General features: G+C 33.4%; 2 protein-coding genes across 2 annotated transcripts in view; one reads left to right on the top strand and one right to left on the bottom strand.

Annotated features, from left to right (window-relative positions):
* Positions 1-26,236, top strand: part of LOC138316431 (spidroin-1-like) — a 66,324-nt gene that overhangs the window by 17,092 nt on the left and 22,996 nt on the right. The gene's annotated exons all lie outside the window — the stretch shown is intronic.
* On the bottom strand, positions 10,023-15,166 carry LOC138314413 (myb-like protein X). The gene has a single exon (XM_069254731.1). The coding sequence runs from the start codon at positions 13,620-13,622 to the stop codon at positions 11,958-11,960; it is 1,665 nt and encodes a 554-aa protein (XP_069110832.1). The 5' UTR covers positions 13,623-15,166; the 3' UTR covers positions 10,023-11,957.

Below are 26,236 nucleotides of genomic sequence, written 5' to 3'. Positions count from 1 at the left end.
TCGGCCTAGAAAAAGTCTGACACGTCCTTAATTGACTGTAGCTATTAATAGGACGTTAAAAAAATAAAGACTAAGTAATCTTTACGTGTTGCTAGTTTAATTTCTTTGAGTATGTCTAATTTGAAATTGATCTCCAAGAATCTGTTGCCAACATTGTGTATGCATTTTATTAGATGTAAGTTAAATTGTAAGGTATAACTGCAATATGTATTTCATATTACTTCCTGTAAGAATGTGAGAGAATATGTTCACATATTGCTTACATAGTACGTCCACACTAGCATTGACATGATTTCATTACTGTTATGCACTGAGCATGACTCCGATTAAGGCATATATCTTGACGATTCAATTATTTATATAGTTATGAGAAACCCGAAAACGATTTCATAACATGCGGACAACTCTACACCATGACCTTCGAAGTAATATTTCTACTCTTTCAAAGCTTCTGTTCGATTGAATCTTTGCGTTGCAACGGACGCTGAAACCTTTAAAGCGTCATTGAAAGAAGCCAAGTCTTACCTAACCAATATCGATTACTCTTAAAACAGACGTGTGAAGTCATTAAGTCCATAGCAATCTTTTACGATGGCAGCTATCCGGCAAAGGACCTGTTTTAATAGGCTCGTATTTTATCTCTCTTCATTTCTGCACCGCACAAGGACGCTCACTTCCTGTATTTCCACGTAAAGCAAACATTCTAGGCGATTTGCAGCAGCACAGCTATATCGGACCGGTTATTAATCGCAGCCATTATTTGTTTCACAGTTTAGTTCGATTAGAGAGCCAGTGTTGGTGCTGATATTGTAGATGTTTTAAAAGAATTTGTATACAAATATATCAACTCGTGTCAAAAATATTAAATGTACATCAATATATCAAACGTTATGTGTATCCAAGGTAACTTGACTTATATGTCAAAAAGGCATTCTCAAATGGAGTTCCCCAAGAACAATAATGTCTTAATAATACACATTAATGAAGAAACAGATATTATGTAAAAAAAATTCGTCCTTGAAGCTTCAAGATAAAGTGATCAACTTTAAAACTTGTCTTCATGACTGTAAGGATTAACAGTTAAAGATTATAACATATTGATTATATAAACAAGAAAACAAACAACATTATAAATATGCTTGATGCCCGGTTCATCGAGGTTCCATTAGAGTTTGCTCTAATGACGTCGCATTGCGTATGAATGTGTATTATTGTGAATTGCATAAGATTCAATCGTTATTTTAAATATATTCAGCTTTAACCTCAATGTATAAATCTTATGAAGAGTCCATGTTATATTTTGTATAAAAATCATTGGAATCAAAACACCTTTTTCTTCGTTACAAAAGCTATATAATTTACTTAGCACAGGCGGTACCTGGCCCGAATTGAACTAGCCTCAATTGCTAGTGATTCGATTGATCAATGGGGAAGGCAAGTTTAAGATGGAAAATCAGCAGGGTGGTTATTTATCGAAATTGATAGGGTTGCGATTCTGAAAGGCAAAATAATAAATCCAAAAGTGTTTTATTTCCGATAAAAGTATTGTATGACTAGATATTGATTTTGAAATCACATAATGTTAGAGGTTATGATTGAAAATGAATAGTTATAGTGGAAATTTAGAATTACATGTAATTTAAAGTTGACATCGCACATGCATCAGGTATTTGATGTCTAATTGTATACTCTAATGAACGTTTAAGTATTGTTACATAGCGCTTTTCATTTCTTCTTTTATATCTATTTTCAACTATTAGGAACGGTTATTTTACCGTCACGATGTCATGTAACAAGGAATTGTTCAGACATTTATAAACTTCTACGCTACGTTGATTTATAAATAATGATTCATCGGTTGCTATGCGATGGTACAAGGATAGCAAATTAAAGAGAAATATGAATAATATATGTTAAATATATCACTATTTACGTATTGAAATTATAAATACAATTGATTTCAATACGGCTATTCAAGTGAAGAACGGCAAGGCCGATACATACGTCATAGAAATGGTCATTATTTTTTATCTCATGATTTATTAACGAGAACAAAGCAGATTGACGCAGAATTTTGAATTAACTCTTGCTATAAATAAATATAGTACCTTTCCTTACAATAGTGAAAAAAATAAAGGTGTGCGAAATGATGCGTAAACTTTGGCCTATATCCGTCCGAGGTTCCAAACAACGCAAAACTGATCATACGAGATATTTTTGAAGTTTAATGAAAAGAGCCTTAGAGACTCTCTCCAAGTATAGAAACATAGCGACCAACGGATTGGTTGATATAGAACATTCATTATCAACATATGTAATTTCAATAATCAAAATGTCTAAGTTTCAGAAGATATACTGTATTTATATTTGAAGGACTTCCTTTCTAATATAAACACAATTTCAACCTTTCTGTCTGTTAAAGCATTAAATTTAAAAGTTTAAATCTCTTAAATAAATAAATATACTCAAGTATACTCGAGGCAGCTTCTTAGATATAAATGTAGGTTATTAGTTCTAGACATTCACACAAAGGATATTCCCGCTTTAGGTGGGACCCTTATTCACCTTATCCCAACTGACCATTGTGTTCTGTTATTAGTTACAGGTAAGCGGGATCTACCTGCACAATATATAAAGCAGGTGATAGGTCGGTGGTCATTCACAGGTTCAAAGACATACTTTACTTATTAAATAAGACATTGTCAATATCACAATAGGGTTCAATACAGTTTAAATACCGTCCAGTATCTTGAAATGAAAATCGTATTTGTCATAAATAAACAACATTTCTCCTTCAACAGGTAGTTTGAATGCAAAAATTCATTTCCCCTGTGTATAAATAAAACACACCATATTGAACTATGGACACATTGTCATGGATATATCGATGAGTATTCTTATACTAAAACAGTTTGACTAAATTTCAGTTTATTTGACAAATTGGTTTGTCCTAGTGGACCTGGGCCTGTAACTATTCATGTAAAGTGTACTCCGTCGTAAACAATTAATAATAGTTATTTTTACCTTTTATTTATAGTATTTTTTGTATTTGCCATGATGCATGAACCTGGGTATGCATTTATTACCAAATCGATATATGTAACTTAAGATAAATCTAAATATACATTTGTGGACCAAAAGACCTGACGTCATCTCGTGTTTAAGTATCTTTGTGTGATTTAAAGCATGTGTCGTCTGCACCAAATGCTCTTATTAAAGATTCTATCTGTTTCTTGCATTTGATATCAACTTAAACTCAGTCGGCATCTAAGTCTATACTAAAGTGTATGCTTAAACAGTTTGATAACCTCAGTGTCTAACTAATTCAGTATAATATGGTTTTTTTCGATTACACCACATTTTTTTCCTTTGATTGATGCTTAGAGCTTGTTTGTGATAATTAATATGTTCCATGATTCCAAGTGAAAGGACTTTCAACCTTTGTTAAAATGTTTTTTGTACGTCGTCATAATGCCAAATCCTTTAACAATTGCCTATGAACTTTGTTACCCGATACACATCATCAATTGATAGTTTTAACAGATTTATAAACAAGTAGTCACACAAACTCAATCAAATTAATTCTTCTCAATTTTAATGGTAAAAATGCAGGTATCAAAATGTGTGTAAGTCAACCATTCAATGTAAAACGTTTTTCTTCATCTAGTCATAGCACTTATCTGATTGTACGTGTAGGCATATCAAATATCTGCATGGTCATCTGGGGAAAATAGTGTCGTAGGCATTTTGTAAAATAATCTTCAACAATAACATTGTAACTGACATTGACGATCAATTGTCGAGCATATTGTAAGAGACTTTTGAGTCTATTGATTTTGTAGGGAACAGCCCTAATGTTAAATGGCCTAGTGTGGTAACACTGTTTATACGAAATAAATGCTTTAGGATCGCATCCGTTGTCTGTTTATGCATGGCATGCATTATTTGTGTTCTATCTTGAAAACAAGACAGGCTCTTTTGTGAGAATTACAATGCATCTACTGTGAATGTCAACATCTTCTTTACAGCTGTCTTGTCCATACAACTCGTCCCTGTCATTGTTAGCCTGGTGGCACAGTGTTTTATTACTGTAAAATCGGGTCTAGACATTTCCGTGCCGTATCAAACGATCAACGTATCTACAATATGCACAATAGCCGTTATCTTTCACACGTTATGATTTCCGATAAATGCCTATTCAATATGTTCTTGCTGAAAGTCCTAACCATGACTTTACGTTTCGACAGATTTTGAGCGTTTGCCCCTGTGAGGAAGGCTCTTGGTTCTGTAGAGAGACACACCATCTTGTATAAAGTGGTGGTTTCTGCTTCTTCTAACGCTCGGAATAAACCGAGAGAGACGACTGGTTTGTCGCGTTAGCATGTGTGAACAGATGAGGACGTTCTGCGGTGTCTTTGTTGACATGCTTCAGTGAGATAGTACTTTGACATGGGCAAGACTAGCACTATCACAAGGAGACACCACACTAATATACCATAATCTCCCTCTACATAGATATTCACAAACGCAGCGCATTGCATACCGGAAAGGTCGTACATGCATGTCTTTATCGATGTAAATAGGACGTAAATCCCTATCAATCATCCAAACTTAAGAAAAACATTTTGACAAAAAACATATCTTACTTTTGTAATAACGTAAAATGCAGTTTGGATTAAAAAGTATGGTCCCACTTCCCCTACCTTAAAATAATCTCTCTGAAGATAGCATATCCATTGTGGTCATATATTGTACCGAAGGAATCAATCGTACAGGAATTGTTAAGATTAAATAAAGCTTACATACACGTAGGAATATGTTTCGTATCTGAACCCTACCATGCAGCTTCTCAGCTTCATCGGTTACTCCCGGGTACTTCAAACGAACGTTCTTTCGTGGTTACTAGATTTCGCGATTTCCATTTCAAAACAAGTTCGCAAAGATTACATTTGTGGATTTAAAAATTGAATGGAAATTTCTTTCAATATATATGATATATATATTAATTGCCCGAGATAAAATTTCGCGAATTTATTCTGATCGAAAAATTCGCGAAAGTTTATTAGTAAACAGTAAATATGACGCAAAATAAAGTTGGTTTTTAGCACCCGTTTTCTGCTGGCAGGAAGACATCTCACACTATACACTATTTTCTTTCATACCTACGGATGTAATACTGGCTGGTCTAGGGCAATACACTCATGCCGCCTGAGGCTGTATTGCATGGGTACCCATGCAATAAAGCCTAATGTGGCGTCACAGCGTTAACAAAATTTCTATTTCCTCCATAAAATTTGAACATTTTTTTCACAAACGTGACTGGTTTTACTATAAAAGATGCATACAACGGAATTTTTGTTGAAAATATCACATAATTTTTCGTGTATGAAAAATTGACTTTCAGCCGTGGATTTCTATGAATTAATTTCGAAATGGCGGGATATTATAGTTGTAAAATTGCAATAAAACGTCGAGGTATGAAAGAAAAAAAACTCTTTCATAAGTGGATATGAAGGATAGAGATATTCTACCCTCTGGATCACAAAATGTTGCAAAACCCTCGGCAAGCCTCGGGTTTTACTACATTTTGTGACCCTCGGGTAGAATATCCCTATCCTTCATATCCACATATGAAAGAGTCTTATAGTATTCATAACACCAAATGTTTATATTCGTACTTCACATGGGGATGTTTACTGAAGAAACGGAATGAGAAAACTTCATTCTTCATATTAATTCATCATTTCAATGAGTTTATTGGCTCATTTTGATGTTTCGATATTTTGTCTAACCGTCTATATTTGTTATCTTTTGCTATAACATTAGGACATTGGCACATATTTGAAATATGATATTGATGCAGGTCTAGCCTTGCCGTCTTGATCGTCATAAGTGAATTTCTGGGTCAGTTCACGACCTATATCAATATTTCATGACCTCGTGTAATGAAATAAAGTCGTTGAGTAATCTCCCGAACTGGCACTCGCTCATTGGTGCTAGCTTATGCATTATATATACATGAGTCTTGTGACCTATATGCATTTAAGGCTGGCACAGATCATCATACATGCCTTCTTACACTAAGTATGAAAGCTGAAAGTGCACGATATAATAATATCATCATTACATAACATTAAACGACATCATGTGACTTTGGTTTTTTCGATTGTTAACATCCAGGGTAAAGAGATGCCGAGGTTTTGATCAAAGAGGAAAGTAGGAGTATCCGGATAGGAACCTGCGATTATAAACATGAAACTGCTTATTATTGCAATAAAACCTCTAATGATCTATAAACCAAGAACGTCGGATACTACAGTTAATTCCAAAATACAGTTGTCATGGAAACATACAAATATTCTGCCATTTTTTGTCAAATGATACATTCATTGCTTTCTTTATTTGTCAAAAAACTTTCATGCAAACAGAAATCGTATTTACGTATCCGAATCCCATATATACAATGAGTTTTTTTTAACTATATATCATTTTAAGGATTATTGCATAAAGGCACATAATTTTGAAAAAAATAGTATATGGATGACTGAACCCATGGTTTTCAACAATAATTTTACTACAGTTTGATTTGTGTGTTTTATTTTGTTACTCGCTACCAGCTTTGGCTGTACGTCGGTTGTTTTCCTGTGGTACTTCAGTTTTACGACACCTTAACGTTTGTTCCTTACTTATAAAACACAAACCAAGATATACAGGTATCAAAATAATGTAACAATGGGTACCGATGGGATTTGGTGGTTGTCTAGAACAGTGCAACAGGATTAATTAAATTACCTTTCTATTATAGGTAAAAAGACGACTTGTACTAATTAAGGTTGTTGTTTACGGCTATGTATAGGTAATGATTGTTACTCACCTTGACTACAAAATCAATGACTTTGATCACTTCAAAGGGAATTCTTTATTTTCTTTTGTGCGTGTAGGTGTACTCGTGTTCTGCAGTTCATTCTATATAGAGGTAAATGGATCTTTCGACGTTTTAATGGGGTAAACAAAATATAGAATTATCCTTTGTTTTGTTACGTATTAAACAATACGGAATGCTTACTAATTATACGAGATACAACATGAGTAAATTCTTAGTAGCAGCTTTTTCTATAGTCTTCGGTCGTAATGGTTCATAATTAAATATACATTCATGTACATGTATATAAAGCACTTAAAACTTAAATACAATCATTAGTTTGTGGTATTTAATTATTTAAATAGAGGAAATTGTTTAATAGCAAATGCTTGTTATATGGGGCTTACTGTTTAAAGAGAAGGCATCTTACAATGTACAACTAATTAATCTGATAATTGATAGTTAACGTTCTTAAAATGTAAAAGAACATTTTCCCGCTTAATTCTCCACTTCAAAGACATGTTATTTTAATATGGTCAGCTAAATATTGTAAAAGCGAATGCTTCTTCCAAAGATTTTGCCTTAGGCATCTCTTAGGAGCTTCGAAAGATGAAACAATAGTTTACAGTCTAATTTTCAAAGCAGGCTTTTAGTCTTTTGCATAAAATTTAACAAGATGTTATGAATGCACAATATATTTGATTGTGGGTGTAATTGTCTGCAACCGAGTATGGTAATTCATATCAAAACAAGTCACAAAAACAATCATGTCATTGTCATATGATTAAATTACTTGTTCTTTATATATATATATATGTACTTATGTCGTTATTCAATTATGTTCTCTCATTAACATACTTGTAATTAGCAAAATAAAGATATGTCCGATAACAATATTACACGTGCATTTGTAAAACGCCTTTCAGGTTATAAATAATCACAGTTACAACCTACCATTCAATGCATTGTTCGAAAATATTTTGTAATAACCTGGCGAAACGACAATTCAGTTTTTTTCGGAGTTTTATTTTGTCTGTTCTTAACTTCTTGTACAATGGTATTGATCGTCTAATTAAGATTCGTAATAAATACACAACTTATCGTATATCTAATTAGTTAATTAGCCATGTAAAGTACAATGCTGTAGATTTGTGTGGATAGACCTTGTTACCGTGCCGCTAATATTGTGACAACAGGTTCCAAGCATACACGTCGACATTATAGACATTTTTTTTTAAAATCATCGGCTGATTTGTTTACTCTGACTAGATTTATTTATTTATTTTGCTTCTGAATCTCGTTATGGAAGCGGAGTTGTTATGATGTCCTACATTCTGCCAGTATTACGAAATTATACCGCGACGGTCATGTGTATAGATTTAATGTAATGCAGGGAGATTAAAATATTTGTACCGTGAAAACAAGAGGGGGAAGTGGGAGAGGGGGTGCAGGATATTTCGTTCCTAGTTCGTCGTGACCCCTTACCAATACAACTTATTGGTTAAGGTGTCTAAAAGTGGGCCCTGTCCATTTAGGTCAAGGTTGACAAGTTATTAAATCACCAGATATTTTAAAACCAGCCTTTCTAACCTAGTTTTTGGATAATTTTCGGTAATAGAGGTTAGTGTGTTTCAATACAATTACTATATGGATTTACCTGTGATGTTTCTTTCTTAACATCTCTAAGCGACATTAGGCGAGGGATAAAGGTGTTTGAAATCCCTAAATTAGCCGTTCATCTCTGAGAAATCGACACAAATGGGGAAGTGTAAAACAATGCAGCTTTACACGCAGGCTTAGTGTATCACTTTTAGTGTTATCTTACCTAAACAGGACGTAGGCACATAGTATAAATTATTCTTAATCCTTCTAATTGATTTCTTATCTACAGTCAATATACCCTGTTATACCACCAGGGAGTAGTCTTATCGGGAAATTTTGTAACGATTTGAAGTAAATTGAAAATCGAAATATAGAAACCATCGACGGTGATTTATAAATGCATAATATATTTCTTTCAATATTTCAAATACATTTGAAAACTTATATATGGTGTTTTCAAATCTGTGTGTATGGACAACACATTGGCAGTGCATGTAATATATATTGTCGTCTACAGATTTACTCACTTAATTTCTTAACTTTTATTTTTTTCCTTCTTTTGTTCTTTTTTCCTTCTTTTATTCCCGTTCTTTTTCTCCTTGTATTTTGCAAAGTAAATAGATAACCGTCTGTTTATTCTTAGTTTCTTAAATGACACCAACATTATGATAATAACGAAATAGTCTTAATGGCCTTAAGATAGGTCTTGCTGTTATAGTAGAGGAATTTTCTTTCAGTCGATTTGAATTGTTGGCAACACGTTTGAGAATGGTATGTTTAACCAATTTTTGTCACATACGCTCATTTTTTACGCTACAGGATGTATCCCTATTGAATATTCGTGAAATACATGTATTCTTTTGACATTAAGGACCGTAGATAGATATAATTTCAGATTGGTCAAGCTGATAAAGCTTTTTCAAATGTTAATTCTGGCGTATGGTTACCAGTGCATTTAAATGAAGTTGTAATTGGCCGTCTCCTCAGTTCAGTCAGCTTAACTTTCATCAATAACGTCTCTTGTTATGATATTTTAGTTGTTAATCTTGGCTAACTAACTAAAGTTAACTGTTTATTATCCCAACCGTTAAGGAAATAACACCATTGAAGGTGTGTTTATGACATAATTAAACAGTATGTATAATTACAAGCTTCTTTAGAATTACAAGATATTGTGGTCTACATATATCCTTGTTATGTAATATCGCTCGTTATGGTATTGTTAACATAAAAGTATCGAGACGTTTAATCCGGCAGACTAAGTGTTTATATATTTTATGCTAAACTGTCAATAACATAATATTCATTTATAAAAGCATTTTAACTCGTTTTTTAAGAATTTTTTATCAGTTTTCTTTGAAATAAACACGTGTAAGAGTTGATAGTTGAAAATATCATTCTACTTCATGCAATTTGTCCCGTCATACAAAATAAATTTAGCTGCATTAGAATAACTTGTTAATGCTCGTTGAATAGTATGTTATTGACAGATGAATACAAAGCAATTTTTTCAAATGAAAACATTACTTTAAGGAATGAAATAATGACAAAGCTGAAGTATTTTTCATATTATATTTGAGCATATTAACTAAATATAACAACAATTCTAACAATGATATTAATACTGAGAGGTAACATATGCACTTTTATAATAATAAAGGATGTTATATTTAACAACTTATTTTCCTGTATTCAAATTTGCGTTATTCAATTGTTAACTACATTTACGTAGGAGACGCATTTCCTACGGACGAGAATGAAGTCAAATATTACGTTGGCAAGGGAAATAAATACCTCATCACCATTTCTGCCAATTATGCATCTGATATATATAGATTTTAAAATCTAATGAGCAGATATGATAATTCATGGAGTGAAATGAACATGTTTTGTTAGGTATTTAACAGTAAATAACCATTAAAATTATAACAATCATTAAATGAGTGAAAATGTAATTAATGAACCTTTCGTCATAGAATATAATGATAAGTAATTAATAGATTTTAACAACGAACGAAAACCTGGATAGGAACACACATTCTAAAATTAGCACATATATATATATTTACTTATTGTATAACACGGAATATTATCAGTGTGGTTTTGTTTGTTTGATGTTTTGATCAATTAAGTACCACATGTTAGGAAACAGAACTCCAATTTTAACAGACACTGTGTATGTTGTACAGGTGAAATAGCCATTATATTAACTAGTATTCCATGTCATACAATATGCAAAACTGAACTCGAATTAGATTGCACTACTAAACACCTTATGATTGTTGTGTCTTTCAACTTTCTTTTGACACAGTGTAGATTAATAAAAAAAAACTTTTCAAAATAAAATGAATACCTTTGAATATATTTTTGCGTTTCGATGCATCCGAAGAGCTTTTTTTTATATTGGTTCAATTTTACAGAAAACAGGTTTTGTTATGACAATGATTTCGTCTAACAATGCATATATGTAATATGAATCATTGAACGTTATCAAGGATGCCAAATTGTCTTGTTCATTGATTTTTATTTCAAAATTAGGTACAACCTTTTTATATGTCAATTTAATTCGTTAACATGATCCACATTTTATGTTCAAATTATCAAAATGATGTCAATATAATGAATATGCGATTTCGGGGATTTCTTTGATCAAATCAGGAATTTTTTCCACAAAATAGAAGCTATCAAGGATTTCAAATATGCCGCTCAGGCACAAATGCTTATTGAGCTGATGAGAATAAGATAGGATATAGTAATTTGCTTTCAATATGAGGAGTTATAAAAGAGAACTTATATATCAGCAAGGAATTATCATATAATTCATAATAACAGAATATAATATATTTGGATTATAACTTATAATACTTATATCACAGTTAGATGACTGGCAATTTTCTCAGAGATCACAACAATCTCTAAAACATGTCAAGTTTTGTTGGGTTCAAATACTGTACGGCCGGTAATTAGCGTAAGGATAATATATTCAGAATTTTGTAGAACATTCACGTGGTCGTAAAAGGATACACGTGCATTTCAGATTCCATAATGTTTTCGTTTCTTTTAAGCAAAATTTGGTTTGTTTAAGATTCACTTGATGATCGTTAAATTATCCCCGAACATTGCCAGCTATACTGTGTCAATGTCATGTACACAGTTTAGCGGTTACGTCATTTCATATAGACTGAACAGTGTTTTGATTGCGTTAAAGGTGGTATCAACGCAATGGGATACAGACATATTCAATGTAGCGCGTTATCACTCAATGTTTGTACCTCAATTCAGCATTGCGCTACTCATTTAAAGTTGCGCTAAAATTTGCGTACGCTAAAATCAGTAAATTGACAGCATTATTGTAGCTATGTTCACGTCAGTAAGATAATGTACATAATGAGTCTCAATTGATAATGGAAAAAACGAATCGAATTTTTCTCACAAAATTAAATAATAAAATAAAGCTGTAACTTGAAAGAACTTAATACGAGATACCCAAAATCTACCTCGGCGTGTATCTCGCTAGCCATTCCTGACACTTTTGCACCGCTCTATTCCGAATGTCTGGCGGCGGCGTTTCGGATTCACGTTCTTCTAGCACCATCATATCTTTGTACCTGATGTCAAACCCAGGTGGAGTTATTTCGAAAGTAGCTTCACGTTTTGGAGCAACATTGTATCTCCCTATACCGGGCAGCGTATACTGCAAAGTTTTAAGATGTTGCAGAGTAACATATCTCCCATCTTCAATGTTTGGTAGCTTTGTCCTATTTGTCAACACAGTAAACGCATGCTTTCTATGACCATTTGAAATCTCAGAATCACTATATGCATTTTCATGCTCAAAATCTGCAATGGCATTGCCATCGCTGAACATGTTGTTATAATCCTCACCGTTATATAGCCTATCCACCAACTTGTCATGCGAAGATTTCCTTTCCTTCTTTAGCACTACATCTGGCTGTTGGTCAATCTCTTCTTCCTTTTCACTGGAAGATTTTTCTTCAGATTCAGTTTGTTTTTTGCTGGTATGGTTGCGTTGTTTTTGCTGGTTGTGATGATGTTGTTTTTTCGATGAATATGGTTTCTTTTCTTTGAGAATCTCTGTCCTTGCGTGCTGCGCTTCCATAGACATCCGAGAAAACATATTTAAATGTCTGGGTCCTTTTGCAGATCTCTTAGAACTCTTGCTTCTGGTGTGTGTTTCCCTGTCGGTATGAGGGTGTATGTGTTCTATAGTTGCTGGACATGACTTGCTTGTTTTGTGTGTCTGAATACTGCGGCGACTTGTCGATGTTTGAGGGATTTGTTCCCTTCTTATAAACTTTTCTGGCTTGTTCTGATAGTGTTTGCCCAGCTGAGTGATAAAGTGGGTTCTGTGTTCCCCTTTCACTGTAGATAATTTATTAGTGTCCCGTATGACCGGCGTTGGTGTACAATCTACGACTTTACCGTCTTGTTCCGAAGAATCTTGGTCAATCAATACTTCGCTTTCTTTCGAGTTCAATCCTTCCTCGACTTCTTTCACGTCGTTTGTATCTTTTTCATTTTCATCGTCGTCATCTTCATCAGATGGTTGAGCACTTTGAACATCATCCACACCTTCTAACACATAACCTATATTGTTTTCGTCCTCAGCAACTGAACTATCGGAGTCACACTCACCTTTATTATCTATATCCTCGCATAATTCGATCACAGCGTCATCAAGCTTCACTTCAACTTCTTCAAAGTCATTTTCATTTTCCTCCTCTTTCGTTGGGGCAAACAAAACACCTTCTATTTCCTTGGAATTGTCTGCAGATCCTCCGGGGACTATATCGGTCTCCGAGATCCGTGGTCTGTTTACACCACGCTCTAGAGACGAGGCTACTCTGCGATATTGCAAAGATTTCCCAGTGGAACTGTCCCTGGGTTTAGCAAGCGAAGCCTTGAGTACACTTTTCTCCTGGATGTTACTTCGTCCTAAAGAGGAGTTGTAGATATTTGACATAGCAGTTGTACTGCGAGCAATTTTCATGTGAATCCTCTGGTATTTTTCTTCCAGTGAGCGCATCCATTGTGGGTATATGACTCCGCCGTTATACTGGCTCCTGGTCGTGTGAATAGGTCTGCCTATGGAGGTACTACAGTTCTGTTTGGACCTCATAATGGCAGAAGTTGTCATTCGTCCAATAAATTGGTATTATTCACAAATATATTGAATAGTATATACTTCTATAGTCCGTTACAAACAATCAGTCAAACATATTAAATACCATTGTTGAACAATTCGGTACCAGTACATGTACCTTTGTACCGGGGAGTTTTAAACACCAATCGAGTTATTAACGCCACGGGAACAAACGTCTGCGTGCATTGACGAATTACAGATACACAAACATCACACCTGTCCAATTTACAGGTATGAATGACATGGTCCCTTACCTTATTTAATCAGGCAGGTCGATTTACAAAGATCCGAAAATTTAAACATCCAATAAAAGTCAATAATATCCTAAATCAAAGTAGCTTTCCTTTTTACGCAAATTGAATTCGCCACGGCGTTGTAATACCATTCTGGTTTGTGAAAGTGAATATAATCTAAAACTGAATAGGTCACTTCCTTCGATGTAGTACATAAATGGGTCACGGCTATCATTCACCATTCCGGTTCACAAAAGACAATACAATAATAAAGAGTAGACTTTTTCCCTCTGATGTTGATTGTGAACTGATATTTGCTTTTCATTCAGAGTTTTGGAGGCATTTGTGTTGATTTTACTTCTGTGAAATTTAAACTCCCACCTCGTCAATAATTAGTTTCAAAGATCATTAAATCGACATCCCGAAGAGTCCAGTACAATTTATCCGGCGACGTTGCTGTTTAAACATAGAGTGAAACGTCTAAACACAATCCGGAGAGCGAAATGTACACTTTGTCCAACAGTGAAATTGACATTAGCAAATCAATTTCCTATTCCGGCGTAGAATAATGTCCGTTTATATGCCTGCTTTAGTGGTTTAAACTTCCATGAATATCCACATTGGCTCGATAGATAGTGAGAATGTCACTTAAGTGATGGTAAATAGATTGCCATATAAAAACTTTAAAAATTTTAGCCAGTGTTTTTATGACTATCGGTAAAACATAGATGAGTCCGTCGCTTTCACCGGTCGTTGTAAGACTGACGGCGGTGAAGTGTAGCAGAATACCCTAGTCTTAAGATCCGTTTTAAATATGACAAAGCGAGCGGATTTAAAAAAGAGCCCGTATGGAACCGTCTATGTGTAATCCGTGAATTCTCCGATAATCTGTGGTATTTAAGGCGCTTGCCCGAATTGTAGTCACCACATACACTTACATATATACATTTAAATTCCAACCACAAGTCAGATCAGATTTGATATAATGTCACTTTAGTTCCGAGTTGATTTCTTTTTCTGTAGGTAAATACACACACACTGTGTACTGTTCGCCGAATTAGTCAAAAATGAAATGGAATTCTCTCTCTGAAATCTCCCTCATGGTCTGAGGGACACCAGATGAGTACAGAATTGATATTATTTCCACTCATTTAACCCGCAATGGGCGTCGCTGTTATCTGAATAGAACTATCATAAATGGTCTTCCAATCAGACACGATAAGAGTCAAACTAGACATATTCATACCACTGGTATCAGAGAGCTTTAGGAGCCGGCTGACCCGCGAAGAACGCTCAGGTGTCTATGCATTATTTTACCGCTGTCAATCACGCTATCTGCAGAAGCCCAGGTAGAAAAATGCATGTATATATATACACGGATTTCAATCAATTACAGGTGTGTACCAAAATAGGTGCATAGCATATATATACACAGACCTTGTATACCATAGTCCCACACGTATAAGGACTAAACTTCACAAGGTGCTAAGGCAAAAACCAGGTATACATTGTGATTGAAAGTTAAACAAGTGGGATTTTCAGGTAGATGGTCTCGAGACAGCAGATATGGGAAGAAAATAGTTCGATTGTCAGATAATTTGCTTCTACACCTGACTACTTCAAATATAGTGTTTAAAAGTATCTGGTAGGTGCCAAAGCAAACATTGCCCTACTACCGATCAGCCTAGCCAAATATCTCGCATATCCCTTTTCATTGTGCGTGCATTTTTCACCTGTCACGTGGTGTGTATTGATCACCTTACTTGGCACTGTACACAGGTAGATATTTAGTCGACAGGTGAACATACACATATCCAATAAATATTAAAAGTAACTCAATACCACAGGTAAAATATTTAACATTTGGAATTAAGGTGTAAGTGAAAATATTTAAATTTTAGCTTTACATGCTCAATAAAAGTTCGGGTTATTTTAGGAATTAACATCGTCGAAAGAAAACATTTAAATTTAATGTTCACGTGGATTTTAGATCTATAGTACACATAGAGAGGTACATGGACGGATTATGGAACATTTTAACATTCACAAAATATTATTAAAACGTTTTAATTGTAAGACTTATCTGGCGGAGAAAATATTTAAATGACAGGTGAACACAAGTTAAAGTCTATCTAGACTACTGTGTTTAAATCCAGTGACATTATAAATAGACATTGACCCAATTAGTTTATAATATATTGTTCCAAATCAATATGAAATTTGTGAAAAATGATGAGTTTCTATAAATAGATACACTGAAAATACATTCAGTAACAAAAGGTTGAAATTGATCACATCCCCTATTGTTCTGGGAAGTCAATAATCATAACCTACCTTTCAATTAGATTTGTTGTGTTTCAATTGATGTCTCAGAAACAATTTTGGAAACATACTTCATCCTTTTCAACCTCTAATGTATGTTTTTACTAACGTTCGAAAAAACATAACCTTAAGTCTATCAACACCTATCAACCGAGTCGGGAGTATAAAGTTTATATACAAACAGTGAGAGCAAGATTACCAAAAAACACGTACTCAAAAAACATTTGTTTGCATGTTAAATGGTAATGCGAATAAGATCAAAAACTAGGGAATTAAAGACGGCTTTATTTGTACACAGACTTAGATAATATAAATGGATATTAAGTATAATTAAATATCCTTTCAGGACGTGTATGATAAAATCCCTTTAGATATGTTTGAAAAGGACACTTATATTTTTTGTAAAGCCATTATCTGTATTGCGGACTTTGGTTCAGTTTTCCTTCAGACAGTTAATAGAGAACTACAGTAGAATTAATCAAAACATATATGCCAAATCATTGAGTAGGAGACTCCACGTTTGGTTAAAAACTTGGTGAAGTAAATGTCAATTTGTTATCTATTTTGTTATACAGTGTATTTTACATTTTGACAACTGTCTGCGTTGTATAAAGACCACGAGTGCTAGAGACAGATGGACATTTCATAGCGTTAGCATACTGCATGACCTTAGCCTCCCCCCCACACAAACATGCAGAATCCTGAAGTCACAGTCACATGAAGTTACGGGTTAATAATCTTTACCCATGCGCAATTCGATCAGTGAAATGAAGAATTTATCGTTCAGTTTTTGCAGAGAGTAGATTATCAATTTAATATTGGGGAATTGTATTTTGGTAATGGCGTGTATATTGCCCAATCCTTATTGTATTAAATATTTGACAATAAACTATATAGCTAGTCTGGAGTGAGACGCAGTGACGGGTAATACTATTAATAAACTATCATCATGCTGCCAAAGAAATGACGGTCCAAAGTACTTCGCGTATTCCACATTCAATAATTCCCTCTTTCAAATATAGTAGAGATGGAGCTATTATATATTATATGTATCTCCCCTTCATTTCAAAACTGCAAAGTGTATAATGTTTAAAAATATGTTTTGTAAAAAAAATGTTTAAATATACAGTACAGTTAAAATATTCTAGTATTTCATTAATACGTTTTTAAACCAATATTAAATGCATTATAAATCTTATTTTAAACTACTGTCGGAAAAAATATTGCAATATAAGCATTATTGAAATGAAGTTTAAGCAGCTTATTATGTGCAAATGGAATAGCTTCAAGTTACACTATCTTTCTCCTTGACAATATGATGACAATAGCGATAGAATATTTTGATAAATAAATGCTGATGATGGCATTTACTTCCATGTATGAAAACCTGACACTTATAACATTCGATATCAGTTTGAAAATACAAAGACGATATAATACATTAACTAAGGTCTATCTATATTCCTATTCCTTGGATTATTTGTAATCCTATTTTTTTGTAAACAATATCTTTCCAAACATTCGATGATGATAGTCTGATATGAAGTAACTGATCTTCACATGTACACTATGAACGAGAAGAAAAATAATATCAAGAACAGAGAATGTCCGAGTTTAACTAATTTTAACTTATGATATGTAACCAATTAAGTTAAAAAAGCGTGCTATAAACAATTTTAAAAGTATTATAAGGTTCAAAATCATATTTTAATGCGTCCTTGCACAGGAGGAGATTCATTCAATTCATCTAAATATATAATTGTCATACGTTAAAATTTCTTTGAAATTTTACTTTTTACATTATATATTGGTACCTCTCCAACTACAGGGGTATACTAAACAAAGTATATGGCTGATGAGATTTGCCTCACGTAACCTACTGCTTTCATCCTTCGGTAGTAATTAGATCTATTTTGAGACAAACGCGAAAAAAACCAAGATAATTTCATTACAACGTAATAATATTACATAAAATTCAAATTATCACGCATAAAAGTTATAGAATGAATCGTTGAGAAATATAACTGGCTTATTCAAATATATATATACCCAATATATGTCACAATCCCATAAACCACATTAAGCAATGCTTTGATAAAAAATGTTATCAAAACTTTTGACAATCCCATAAATTACACAAAGCCACTGGTTAAAATATAACAAACTTAAATCTAGATAATCAATACGGTTAATACTTGTATAGAGGATACACGCGGTTATTCTAAGTCGTTATCTTGAAATTTGATATACTGATTTTGAGAACAATTAAAGAATTAATGTTATTTGTATTCTAGTTATAAATCTGATTGCATTAGGAAATACGTCAGACAAGTGGTATGATACGCGATGTATGACGAAATTAGTTTTAAATAATTAAGAAATGACTATTGATTACATATTGAGAGTTAATGAAATATACTTTATATAGATGTGTATAGCACGAGGTTATTATAAATACAGTTTATTAACCGGTCGGATTTGTCTATCAGACAAAATAAGTAATAATACATAATTCTAAGTATTTCATAAGTAAAGTAATTGATAATAGAAAATTTAAATCCAAACTTGTTTAAAGGGACAATTTAATTTCAAATGAAAAAACAAGTTATAATTAAACTGCATTTAATTCATGTTGCTGTAATCTCGTCAAAACTAGAAAAAAAATATAGGTTTTTAAGATCAATGTTGACAGAATATTGTACATGTATACATAATGTCGGAAAATTTAGAATATTTTACTTAAAGATCCGCTTCGCTAAAATCAGGTCAATTATATATCACAAAAATGCGGCATTTATATAAAAACAGTATTTTTATGATATGGATATTTGGATCAAATTGAAAAAAAAATATTGGTCCAGATGATGGGTGACTTGATCATTCGGCACTGTTCACCATTATTTAGTTTTAATGATTTTTTTTCACAGAACGTTTCGAAATATCTTTAGAAACTATGTAAGAATCAATACCGTACATGCCCAAGAAGCGGATATTAAAGGTTTTATTGATATCACAGATATATTTAGACAATTACATAACTGTACAAAACAACATCAACACAACGCGACCACTTACATGTACTTTTCTTGAAACATCAAGACTTGTTTACATCTTACTAAGTATTGCCAGATTGTCAAAGTTGTTGATTTGAGATTTTAGCACTAAGCCCCGCATATTTTGTGTCTGCTTCGTCATTTTTTCTTCTCTTCTAAAAGTACACTGTAACCATTTTGGCATCACAAGTGGGGTACAATATGTATATGGATGAAGCAATGGTTCGTACATATATACAAAAGCAAATGCTTATTCAAAACGCAAATTTTATTAACCAGATACAAAATAGCAAAATAAGCATATTGCGAAAGAAAAGAAACAGTTCCTGGATAAAAGTACGAGTTACCGACCTAGTCGAGAACAATTGAAATCGAGAGGGCAACGAAAACAATCATAATCTATCGCTAAACTTTAAAATCTCTCTATAATAATACCAGTGACACACCTCTTATTTAACCCCATAAATAATATAAAACGGTCTATATTGTTTCCGTTTAGCTTGAATTAAAGTCACATATATTTCGCTTCATTGGATCTGCCCATTAAATATCACTTACATGCCCTGCTCGTCGTTGATATAACCTTTACTTTTATTTCTTCCCTCTGACCTGGAATACAGTTATACCCAAACATTTATGTTTTAGGTTGATTTAACCCCATGAATATGAACTATGCGTGATAACTATGATGTCCTAGTGTTGAAAGTTCAATCAATTCGGACTGGAATGTTGTATTACGACATTTTACACTTAATTGTTTCATTACAAAGATCAAACCGGTCATGCGTGAAATAGGGCTGTGCTATTCACTGAGGGCACAATACGCCTATTGTTATTTATCAGCGGTTCTTCCGATTGTTTTTTGCTCTTCTAGTGTCACTTGAGAATTTATTGATATATGTGTACACACGCCATGTGCGTTGTTTAAAGCAAGTATCCCTAATCAATAGATATATCTATTGTATTATAATTTATTGCTTTGTCAATAAATAATGTATTCGAGTTCTTCTTGCATCAATAACAGTACATTTGATTGTTTATTTCACCGTAGCTGCGGTTAAAATCTGCGTACACACATTATTGTAAAACTTAATTGATAAACGTTTTAAAGAACATGTAAACTTGTCCTTGGTATATATACATGTGCCAGTCAGATTTCAGAGCTGACAATATGATGTTTGTAGATAACAAAATGTATACTATGTATGTATAAAAAGCATAAACACAACAGATGTCTGATTTTCAGAGTAATAATACAATGGGTTTGAGTTTCCAATGGTTACAATGGGTATGCTTGGTTCGCTACATACTGTGTACAGCTGTGCACCATGCACTCGATTGTGTGCAGTGCACCGAATGCAAAGTCAAGTATCTTGGTGTAACCAGAGCAGGCCCATATTTCTCGTAAGATAAAAAAAAAAAAAAAAAAAAAAAACATACACGAAAGACAAACACCCCCATACGTAACATATCTAAGTTTGTTTCGAGGAATCATGACCAGCAGTGTATATTCTTTACCTTTTCCGAGATAGAGAGGCTGTTAAATTCCATCTTTCACATGGTTAATGATTGGTACAGGGACCGCAGTAAAGTAAAGGTTACAGTGGTATTTGTTTACCAGTCCATTAACAGAACAAGGTCCTAATAATTCATATCGTTTCCAATACTTTATTATATAAATGTATCTAACAAAAAGACAGTTAATCTCGGTGATTCAGAATTACCCAAAATAATATCATCTGCAAATCCGACGGTCACTTCAATATGGCGTAAACGATTAATTTTAAGCGTTAACTTGTTCCTCAATGAAATTTACCTTTATGTAATTTTAACAGAACTAAATAAAAGAAAAATGATATACATAATATAATATCCGTCGAGCCATTGTACATACTTGGAATATAAAGGAATTTTGCATAACGTATTTTAATTTTTTTTTCCAAACGTGCAATCAAATAGTTTTCAGCTTTACACTCAACCGGTTGATTTTTTCTCGGTACATATCTGGTGATACGCCTAACATTTAAAGGATCTCTAACACTATCCAGTGAATAAAGTGAGGGCCTTCACATATATATGTAATACACACATCTATACTAAAGTATAGTATTACAATTTACAAACCCTAATTACTTTTATTTGATACTTCGGATGTTGATATGATAAATTGGGATATAATCGTGTGCACTTGAATATACTTATTATGCGCCTGGGACAATAACAAAAATGAACGATGTATATTGTTTAATAATAATAAGATATTTAGTTTGATATTTTATTTCCATTTTTGTTGTAAATAGGCAATTTCATTATTACCGTTTTCTTTTTCACTTAAATAAGAAGTAACAGATGGTTGCAATAATGTGTAATCAAGATAAGCAGTAACGACTAAACTAGTTTAAATTAGAATATTTAAATATTAAGTAATATATACACGACAATATACTTATCACGATCTTAATCAGTGTTAAAATATCATCAATATAGCTCTGAGTCATTGACCTACCGCGACAATAATAAAGTTAAGATTGCGTCACCCTGCCACACACCTTTATTACAGCATAAGGCGGGTCACTGGGTCAGCATGGGTTGGGCACGCGTGTATTAATTACTCACGCAGTAAAATACTAACTAATTTGTTATCGCCTACGTGACATTGCTTATTCTTAGGTTTCGTGTTCCAGACGGCCAACTAGAATATATAATTGTGTTCGAAAAGACATTGCTGTACATCAGATCTGAATTAGATATTGCTTAACGTTTGCAGGAGTTGAGAGTATGGCATAGACCTAAGAAAGGGATATACATCACTTGAACTGTCGATTTTTAACCTTATGAGCGGGTTGCAAATGCATGTAAAGTCGATACTGGTAGCAAGTAAATGATTCATTCGCTCGAGTAAACAACACAAAGCATCCTTTTAATGCAATCAAAATATGGGATTGAGCAGATTTAAGATCATGCTTCTTTGAATGAAAAACTTAAATAGCTGGGTTTCTGTAAGGATTAAAATCTCCTGACAGAATAAATCAAAGACTGATTTTCTTATAATAGCAGAGCTTTTTCTGACTTAGGGTTCTTTCAAAATCGTTCGCATGATATAAGAATCTTAATGCACTGCAAAATGTAATGATCTTTGATATGTACTTTGACCTATATGTTCAAATATCGATATCCACAAAATACAAAAAAGGAATGTCTCCTTAATATCTTACTCAGTGAACAAACTTAATCATAAAGTTGAGTTATCCAGTAAGTCCCCGTTTTCCACATAGAAATTTAAGATTAAAAGTATATTGAAGTAACAATCTCACAAGTCGTTTTTGGTTACATATAGCAGTACCATATCCAATGATGTGAGTAGTCATTTGTTTGCTCTGTTTGGCAACCAAGCTGTTCTTCAACAGTCACCCTAGATGAAAGACAGATAGACATACATGCATTCTGTATTTCCTTTTTGTTTGAGTTTATGCCAATCAATGCATGTTTTACATTTTAATTAACAAATATTATGTAATTAACAGAATATTAATTAGAAAACAAGAAAAGTGGTGGAAGTATGTCCATCTTTATAGACATATTCACCATTATGTTCCTATTCACACTCTTTGGTTTTTGTCCTCATTTGAATTGATTTGTAAACACAAGACCTGAGGGGACATATTTTGGATCTACTATTTCAAAGTTGGTAACTATATATATTGATATCCTACAATTATCTGTCATTAATTACAAAAATTCAACAAATCCTTTTCAATTTCACACATCTTTGTCAATGACTGCCAAATTAAAGCTAATCTAAATAACCAGTAATGATACAACAACAGTTTTATCAGTTGTATCCACAATTTAAACACATGATGTCTTTAATTCGTAAGACATTTTGCGTTGGAATGTTGACCCTGAACATTGACGCAATTGACACCGTTTACTCCAACGTAACAAAGAAGAAAATAGAAAAGAAATAAATTTGCTAAACACTTACCAGGAATTTATAATAAATGAATAACAAACACGATGAAAAGCATTCACTTTAAAACGTGTTCGGCCTAAAGCAATACAACTTGTGACCAAAGTATATCACGGCGTAAACAAATATTGAAGCTTTACGTTCATCCGAAACACCCAAAACATTATCTTCAACTATCAAAATATGTCTGAAGGCAATTTTACACAATGTAGTTGTGTGAAATTAATCTGAAACGCAACACTTGAAATGACTTTGCCTTTTTCATTAATGATTTAATCGGAATACACATTTTTGTTGTTTCGCTTAGTGGAGGTTAATCTGTTTCAAAAACAGCTACGCTGGACTGGAACGTCATGTACAGAAGTTAATATATAAGCTTTGCCTTTGGTCACGTACACACACAAAAAGATGATACGAAATCACACTCTTACACATATTGACGTACGTTTTGTATTACATTTTCGCACGAATCAACACTGTTAATTATGTAGAAAAAAGATCATGTAATAATATAACTTTTACAAAATTCTATTCCTCGACGATGAAAGGTATCAAAATAAATTTGCATCTTTCAATGTATGCATAACTTTCTTTGCGATGAGTTTCAATAATGGTTAATGGATATATGGTTTTAACAAAATTAGGAACAAGGATAAATAGTTAAGAGTTTCTTAACATGCTCTTTATTTTTTACTTACAATGAGAACAAAGCAAGCAGACAAAATAAATATATTGTGTACAAAATATTTCTTTGGCTCCTGAAGTATGAACACGGCGAAAGTCACAAATCTTAAACGTGATAACGTTACCTATATTTCGTGCATTTATCGAGTGTCAAGTCGATAAACCTAACATCATCGGAATGTCTTAGGTGTGTAACGTTCATACATACATTTGAAGACTTGACATTTTAAATCGAAAGGAATTAAGCTTGTCAATAGTATCAATTACAACCTTTTAACGCATGTGACGAACGGTTACGTCACCACTGAACATGATTGGTTAGTTTTACCTGAACTTATGCAAGTTTCCGCCTTGTTATAAGGAAAGGCTTCTTTAAAGATTAGTGGAAATCAGAGTGTAAACTATACAGTATCATATTTGTAATAAAATTATAATAGTGAGGGGCGTTTTTCATCACCTTGGCTTACGCCCTTCGGTTTTAAATCTGATATTATTGACCTTTGACCTTTGGTTTTCCATCAACGGATATAAACAAAATATTTATTGGATATCGGTAATTATAGATCAAAGTCACTCGGAAGTGTTAGAGTCCCCAAACCGTACTCAAATCTTTCGTCTCAAATATTGTGCATGAAGTATTTTCCGATTTAGTCTTAATATATTGTGCTTATTGAACCAGACTTTTTCCCGCTATAAGTAGATAAAAATGATAATGGGACAACTCCTATGAATATTGAATAAATGAAACATGCAAACATTGCACTGAAGGACAACCACAATATCATAAGTTACTTAATCAATAGCTAGATAGTTATTTTGAAAACTGGTAAACAAATGTCTATTGCTATATGTATAAATCCAGTGATTAAATCAGTAAACTAAGATCTAAAAATTGCTGAATTGTTGAAATTGGTACTGTTGAAGGCGAGTCCACGACTATCCATTGGGAAGCGTTATATCTGGACACGGATAAAGTACGTGTACCCCGGCGGCAATGGTAGATACCTACCCATCTCGCTTATTTGACATTAAGGCTAATGAATTATAATTAATTAATGAGGTGTAGTGATTAGTGGTCATAAATTCTCTATCAGCGTTATCAGCGGTCTTAATGGACGTCCGGTCAGGACAAATAGACCTGGTCAGGTAACAGCTCTCTATAGGCAAAGGTTCTGATGCCTGACCAGTGATATTAGATCATAGGACAGAATAGATGTAGTAAATCCCTATAACTAAGATAAAACCACACCACAAAATCGCAAGATATGGGGGATGTTATTCGCGATCTATGTAGCACTGCCTTGAATGTGACATGACGACACGGGTAATACTAGATACACATTTTGTTTATCAATATGAAAAATAGATAGTAAGTATGCTTATCATAGAGTAAAATCTCGATACATAGACTGTGCGTTCAGAATACTGCCATTGGCAACCAAATATTACCAGTGGGACAAATATCTATTAATGACAAGCCAACTGTACCACGCAAATCTGTCATTGACAGAAATTATTGTAGACAAAGGTGTGTTTATAATTAGCGATGGTAAATATCAGATATGACGTAACAAAGATGGCGGCAAAACTTGATTTGAGTGGAAGCAGAGATTTAGTAAAGTGGAGTTAAGCAAAATAGGATAGTATTTTTACCTGAAAGTATGGGAATAAAATGCATTTATTGAAATATTGAACTTTGAGTGATGTGATGCGAATACTATACCATTTGAGACCACAGTGCCAAACAAAAATATGTTTCTGGAATAACCTTTTGGGCAGGAGATTTCATAGAGAGAGGTGATCGGAATGAATCGGAGCCTGCTTGATGGGCATTTGGGTTGTGTTAGTTTCAAGACGTTACTTAGTAATATGTGGTTGGACAATACATTTACATAATTATGTAAATATTCAGTGTATAAAGATTGTGGTTAATATTTTGTCCGGAATTCAATAAAATATGGCAGCTCCCACGTAAAAGTTAAGCAAGATGGTAAATTTTTTTATAATTTCACATTCATTGGTGTACAGGATAATATTCATCGCGATACATCTTAAAACATAATTAAGCATTTCATCAGATACATGATTGGTCAAGAAGTGTATGAATCCCTGCGTCAGAGAAATTGCTATTTACCGATCAGCACCAGCATGTGGTGAGTTAACATTTCACGAGCATGTTGATTTCAGCATATTTGAATTGCCAATGTACAAACTACGCAAAATTGCACTAATAAATGTTATGGAATGATAACATGATCCCTGGGGCGATGGGATTCGACAAATATCTTAAAACCACAGTCGCATTTTCAAATGAGTGAGAGCGCCCCTGAATATTCAAGATAAGGA

Source organism: Argopecten irradians, chromosome 2 (genome assembly GCF_041381155.1).
Source record: "Argopecten irradians isolate NY chromosome 2, Ai_NY, whole genome shotgun sequence".
NCBI lineage: Eukaryota > Metazoa > Mollusca > Bivalvia > Pectinida > Pectinidae > Argopecten > Argopecten irradians.
The sequence above is the reverse complement of the archived record's forward strand: the minus strand, read 5'-3'. Positions and strand labels throughout refer to the sequence as shown.

What these genes read in the sequence shown, in the direction of transcription:
- LOC138314413 (XM_069254731.1), bottom strand. Translation starts at nt 13,622, where the DNA reads ATGACAACTTCTGCCATTATGAGGTCCAAACAGAACTGTAGTACCTCC.